Here is a 6506-nt window from a genome sequence, read left to right as displayed (position 1 = left end):
GTGTGACGGAGGTCCACGGTGTCCCGCTGTCCGTCCTGCAGCTGGACAGGAACCCTGAGAAGACGCTGCTGTGTGACGGAGGTCCACGGTCTGCGGCGTCTCGCTGTGTGACGGAGGTCCACGGTCTGAGGCGTCTTGCTGTCCGTCCTGCAGCCCTCGGTCTGTTCCCAGAGCAGAGCTTTCTGTTCACCACCACAGCTTCTTGGTTTAATAGAAAATGTTGAAGATGGGGACAATATGGACACCCAGCACTTGTGCCTCTAAACACTTTGAGAAAGCTTTATTTGCTTAACAGATCTGATGCAGAGTCTGATTCTCCTCATCTGGTGAGTGTAGGTATGAAGGATTCCTCCAAACGAAGCTGCTGCGTTTTAACGCTCCTCAGTGTTATTCAGATCACAGAACGCATTTAATGTCAATAAAATGTACAGAAAACACTGACATTCAGTTACTGTCAGACTGCGAAGCACAACAGTCTGCAGACAAGCAGAAAACTTCAGAAATTAACAGGGCGAGTTAAAAAATAAGGATTTAAAAGAGTGTGACATCATCAGCAGGAGTCAACAGGACGTTCTGGTGTTTGTTAGAAAATAATTATACAACTTACTCTGCTGACCAAAGGTTGATGACGAGCTGAACCCCCCTGTCCCCCCACCGAAGGGAGTACCAAATGAGTTGTTGAACATCTTGACCTGCTAGCAGGACCTCATAAGACTTCTGTGGAGACAAAAACAACTTATGATCAGTTGCTCAAACTTTATTTATCAAAAACAGTAAGAAAATCTCAGAAGACCTCAATCCTGAGACTAGCCTCATTTTATTCACCAAGTTTGGAGGCTGAAGTCTCCTCAGGGACTTTCTGGGTTTGTTCTCCAAGTATTCTGCCAGAACATGGTTTGTTTCTAAATATGGGCCTTTCAGATGCTGCGCATCTGCTGTAAACTGGACTCCATGTGTACAACCTCCTTTTTAATTAGACAAACTGCAGATGCTGTCTTGTTGGATCTAAAATTGTGTTTTCTGTCAAACTGTTGTCTTCATTTTTTTATTTTTTCATCTAAAGAACAAAGACCTGAAGATGGTTCTTAGCCAAGCTGTGCGTAATGTGAAGACTGGTTCATCCCTTGAGTTTAGGAGCCGTTTTCTGTCTGAACATTCCTCAGAAACTGAGAAGAAAAACTTCAGATGGAAGGTTGATCCAGAACCACTTTAACAGATTACAGGAAGGAAAATTATAAAGAAATGGCGACTGGACTCAGTACTATAAATCCTTTAAAAGCGTCATTTAGTCACCTCCTCTGTTTAAGGTGGAAATGTTGAGACCCACCCTGCTGTCCAAGTCAAGATGGAGATAAATAACTAGCTTCAGTGTGGATTTGTTAACGAGTTTGATCCAGTTAAGACCAGCCACTGGTTAACTCGGATGGATGTAGCCCAAATCGTTTATTTCTGTTAACAGCTCTCAGTCTTCACGGAACAAATCAAACCTTTAAAAAGTCAACTGTTCTAAAGGAAAGACAGTACTAGCTTCTCCGGGAAAATATAAACTCTGTCTGCTGTCGAATATTAACCTGAGAAACATAGTATTAAAAACTACGCAAAGCTAATGCTAGCCAGCTAGCTCCGCTGCTAACTGAGCGTTAGCAACACAGAAACGAGTGATAAAAAACATAAATTTCATCAAACATTTACCTCCAACGAGGCTGCTGCCACAGTCCGGCCTCCTCCTCCTCCTGAAAAAGTAAAAACCTGGAGATTAAAACGTTGTCTGATGCTGGAAGGGTTTAAAACCGAACATGAACACAAGCCGATGACGGTTAGCTTCAGCAGCGAGGAGGGAAAACGGTTTGGCAACCGTCTACACGCGTTTTCATACGTCATCACGCCGACGTAACGTAACTTTACGTAAACACAAAAGTTATTTCGGAGCAAACAAATGTATTTTCTAGTAATATTTTTAATATTGTTTAAAATAATAATCAGTTGGCGAGTTTTCCAACTGCAGTAACTTTATTATTAACGCTTTAAAAGGTTATTTAAGGAATAAAAAGCTTCCGGTTAAACCCGGAAATATCCTCTTTTTTGTTTTGTTTTTTTTTAGCACAATGTTTGTTATTCCCGAATTTTCCCCTTTGTATTTTTATTGCACACTCCCATTGGTTAAATTAGTTTTTACAGTTGCTTTAAAATTATTAAACAAGTCTTTAAGAATATTAATATTTCTTTATTCCACAGACTTTATAATGTGGGAGTCGGGGAAGGCGTGCTCCATGAGTGTGGGATTGGGGGTCTGTCTCGATACAAACGGTGTGTTTGGTTCACATTGACAGCAGTAAGTCTGAGTGATATTTATTGTATTTATACTAATTTATTGTGCAGACTGTGAACCAAATGCTAAATTTTGATTCATTTGAATGGAGAGCCTGGTGATGTCCTGTAATCTAAACAGTTATTTGGTCCATTTCCTTATGACTGCTGATGAAAAAAATCTAGAATCTGAGAATAAAGCTATTTAATAATGTTTGATTATGACGTATCAGCTGTTAGTTGACCTAACAGTGCAGGACATGAACATGACCCTGGTGGGTTTAGGACTTAGATGTTTTCATCCAATCAGGGACTTCTTCTACTGTCTTTCAATGTGTTTGCAGTCCTGCCATTATTCTGTCTGCCTGAAGGTTTCTGAGCATATGACACTGTGGCTGACCCTGCTCCGAGGCTCTTAGAACTGATGGAGGAATGTTGGACAAGCTGTTAAAAATAAGGGGTAGCACAGCAAACCTTCTGCAGAACAGACTGATAAGCCAGCATAGAAACATTATCAAAAGGTCTGCTACAGCTGGTCATTTCTGTTTTCATGTTAAAATTAAAGATTTCTCACAATATTTACACTTAATTTCACTCAATACTGGTATTAGTTGCTGATTTAAGACATGAACAACCATAAAAACTATGAACCTGACAGTCAATGACTTATTAAAGCTTCCACCTAAACCGAACCTGTCAGTCACTGGCTGCAACTACTTTGGCTTTCAGTCGACAACATAAGAGGTGCAGGAGAACGGGTCTGATGGTCCGATCTCTAAGGCCGTAAATAAAACAACTCAAACATCTGGGGAACAGAACAATCAATACATACAAAAATTTATGCAGTCGCACAAACACAGCATTAGTTACAGTTTTTGAAATAGGTTTAAGAATGGGGTTGAAAACAGTTGAAGACAGACTGAGGCACAGCTGCACCAGATGCAGCAGCAGTGTGTTTCGAGCCTTCAGGGCTGAAGTTCTGTCCGTAGAGGCCGACCTGGCAGCTATCAGAACACTAATGAATGAAAACGCAATTACTATACCAGCTGAAACAAACAAAACACAAGTGAAGGCTGTATCATAATCATCAGACAAGGACCCAAGCACCATAGCAAAGTCTGAACAGAAATTAGTCATCTGCAGACTCTCCAGCTCTTGGAAAGGGAAATATAACAGTAAAATAATACGAGTGAGATTGTGTAGTGAACTGAAGGCCCAAAGTGCAATGATAGCCACTCTTGTGTTTCTGATGGTGACGATCATAGCGTGCCTCAGTGGGAAGCACACAGCTACATATCTCTCCAGAGACATCACCACCAGTGTGAGTGGAGAGATGACAGTTGTGAGAATGGCGAGTGTTGTAATAGCACCACATACAGGATATGTTAGTTTGATGCTACAAACAGCAAGTAGAAACAGAACCTGACTCAGTGCCAGCTGTACAGTGTCTGCAAGAAGGAGGTTATACAGGAGAACATAACGACAGGTGTCACGAAACACAGGTTTGCTCCTCAGAGTGAACAACATGGTGCCGTTAATATATAGAAGAACACACGCTGGAACTGTGCATAAAGTAAAAGTAATCACTCTTTCCAAAACATCTGGATACTGGAGCTCAGCAGAGGCATTAGAGAGCAACTGGGAGGAATAAGACATGGTTTCAAATATTTAACACATGTAAAAATCAGTTAGTTGATGTCAATACAATAGAGATAAAGTAACTTTATCTCTAACAATCTTTAAACTCAGATGATTGCTGGTCCACAAGAAAAACCTAAAGATATTACACCTTTGCAGGTAGCTGATAGGTTACAGCTGATTCATGTTTCCATGTGGGCTGAGTGGCTCTGCAAGGTTTGCTTTGCCTCAGATGTGATTTATGTGCTCTCTTCTCATTACATTTACACGACACATCACTGATGAGTGATGCAATCTTACTGTGGAACCTTCAGAGACACAGTAGCTATTTAAATTCTTCCTTTGTGCTCAATATATTTGAAAACCAGGTAACCAGGAAGTAACCCTGTTTGAAGTAGGAATACATGGGCCTCAGATTGGAGCAGGCCTGTGAGAGTGTTGAATGCCTGATGGCTGAGCCTTCACCCAATGAGTCCAGTAAGTACCCAAACAAACATGGGACCGCTTTGCTGTAGACCCACATAAAAGCCTGTGGAACAGGGGATTGGGACCTGAGGTGACAGCTTCAAAAGTCCAGTCTTTGGCTGCTGAAATTGTCCTTTAAGACATAGGAAGTTAGTTTACAGGTGTTAGGGGAATCCAAGCTTGTGTGAGAAGATGAGAGATAATGGGCAGACATGAAGACGGGTTCAGTTCAATGCACAGCACGAGTTCTAGAGCCAATCTTCAGAAGAAGGGATAGACTCTATCCTCTTTGGAGTCCCCAACTCCCAAGGAAAATTATGTTGAAATGACATCAAAAAGACTGCTTGCCTTCTATTTAAAGTTTGGCTGAAAAGTGAAAGGTGAAAAGCCGTATTATGCCAAACGTAGAAAAGACATCTGGCTTACAGTGTGGAAAAGACATTACATGGAGATGTTGGTGAAAAAATCTGAATTAGCTTTATTGAACAAGTATGAATTTATCTCTGTCACACTAATCCTTTTTGTATTATATGGACCATTCCATTTCACAAAAAGTAATCACCATTATTTTGAACAGTAATATGGTTTTAATACAATATTCAACAGTCAAGAACATTTTTAAAGAGTTTCTACACAGACCTATAATAAATACAGTCAATACAATCTAAACAGAAGTGCAGTTAAACAGAAGAAGAGATCTTCAGTTTATAAATGAAATGCTTTACAATTGATTATGCTTTTTAAACCTTATTTAGATTCTAGAACATGTTTTATAGCGTGTTTTCCTTTTATTGTTCATTTACACTCTATAAATGATAAAACGTGTACTCTCATTCAGACATTGCTGAGCATCTCTTGGAGAGTTTTGGTTCAGACAAATGATGGAGATTTCAACATGAGGGAGGGCAAGAATCAAACTCAGTATTTCAATTGGAAAACAGACACTTTATCAGAAACACATGGCTGCTTTTTAAAACGAGGAAGCCATGTAGATTGTTGTGAATTTTTGGACATTTTTTAGATGTGTAAGGTTTTCCAGATGAGTCTTTGAAATTTATGCAAAAAAAAAAAAATTGAAATGTGATAAACCTGTGATGGTCCTGGAACCAATGAAAGGAGGAAGAATGTAGTCCAAGCTGTTCAAAGTGACAAACAGCACTGCAAACTTTCTGCAACACATAATGATGAAGTAACAGAGTACCTTCAGTCACAAACGTATTCAACTCAGCTGCAGGAAGGACAACTAAAACACAATAACTTTACGAAATGACAGGACATGTCTTTAAGGTGAAATGTATGGTCTTAGTATGTTTATTTGTTATTATTTCAAATGTTCATTTTATTTGGCCTAACTATGTACTGCAACAAGAGTTTCTTTTCAGGACTTTTCAAAATGGAATAGACAACATTTTTGGGATGTTATGAATCAGTTCAAACAGAATTACATTTAAAAAGACCTCACGTTTCTTGCAATCTTGATAATTTTCTGACAAGATTTTTAGTAAATATTTTTCAGTTTTTTTTGTTTGTTTGTTTGTTTAGTTGAAAGGCAAAGCTCTCAATTTACTGGTCCATATTTGTTCCAACCTTCACCTATGGTCAAAAGGTTTAGATCATGTTCAGAAGAACAAGATCCCAGATCTAAGCAGCTGAAATGAGCTTCCTCTGTAGGGCGGCCGGGCTCAGCCTCAGAGATGAGGAGAGGAGCTCCATCATCCGGGGGGAGCTCAGAGTAGAGCTGCTGCTCCTCCTCATCAAAAACTGTCAGTTGAGGTGGTTCAGCCATCTGATTAGGATGCCTGGAGGTCTGGAGGTTTCCCAGGCCCATCCTACTGGGAGCAGAACCCGGAACTCGCTGGAGGGATTATAAATCAGAGGAGGAGGAGCTAGAGAGTGTCACTCAGGAAAGGGAGGTTTGGATTTCCCTCCTGGACCTGTTGCCTCTGCCACCTGATTACAGCTAGGCAGTAGAGGGAGGGAGGGAGGGATGGAGGATGGATGGATGGATGGATGGATGGATGGATGGATGGATGGATGGATGGATGGATGGATGGATGGATGGATGGATGGATGGATGGATGGATGGATGGATGGAT

At 40.5% G+C, this 6506-nt stretch overlaps 3 protein-coding genes across 5 annotated transcripts in view; all 3 read right to left on the bottom strand.

Annotated features, from left to right (window-relative positions):
* The window catches only part of nup98 (nucleoporin 98 and 96 precursor), a 16722-nt gene extending 14863 nt beyond the window's left edge, over positions 1 to 1859 (bottom strand). For all 3 annotated transcript variants that reach the window (XM_017441259.3, XM_017441262.3, XM_017441263.3), the window contains exons 1-2: positions 1693 to 1859; positions 608 to 717 (exon numbers count right to left, since the gene is read on the bottom strand). In XM_017441259.3, the coding sequence (XP_017296748.1) occupies positions 608 to 686 (79 nt within the window). In that variant the 5' untranslated portion in view covers positions 687 to 717; positions 1693 to 1859. The remainder of the gene's footprint in view (positions 1 to 607; positions 718 to 1692) is intronic.
* A 1063-nt stretch (positions 1860 to 2922) lies between these two features.
* Positions 2923 to 3963, bottom strand: LOC108251076 (odorant receptor 131-2-like). The gene has a single exon (XM_017441248.2). The coding sequence runs from the start codon at positions 3961 to 3963 to the stop codon at positions 3004 to 3006; it is 960 nt and encodes a 319-aa protein (XP_017296737.1). The 3' UTR covers positions 2923 to 3003.
* A 2036-nt stretch (positions 3964 to 5999) lies between these two features.
* The window catches only part of LOC108251078 (odorant receptor 131-2-like), a 1862-nt gene continuing 1355 nt past the window's right edge, over positions 6000 to 6506 (bottom strand). Inside the window, exon 2 of the mRNA XM_017441249.2 lies at positions 6000 to 6003. Coding sequence (XP_017296738.1) covers positions 6000 to 6003 — 4 coding nt within the window. The remainder of the gene's footprint in view (positions 6004 to 6506) is intronic.

The sequence above is a fragment of the Kryptolebias marmoratus genome, linkage group LG13 (genome assembly GCF_001649575.2).
Source record: "Kryptolebias marmoratus isolate JLee-2015 linkage group LG13, ASM164957v2, whole genome shotgun sequence".
NCBI lineage: Eukaryota > Metazoa > Chordata > Actinopteri > Cyprinodontiformes > Rivulidae > Kryptolebias > Kryptolebias marmoratus.
Note: the sequence above shows the minus strand (reverse complement) of the source record. Positions and strands in the feature narration are given on the sequence as shown.

Coding starts and splice junctions, on each gene's coding strand:
- LOC108251076 (XM_017441248.2), bottom strand. CDS start 3,963: ATGTCTTATTCCTCCCAGTTGCTCTCTAATGCCTCTGCTGAGCTCCAG.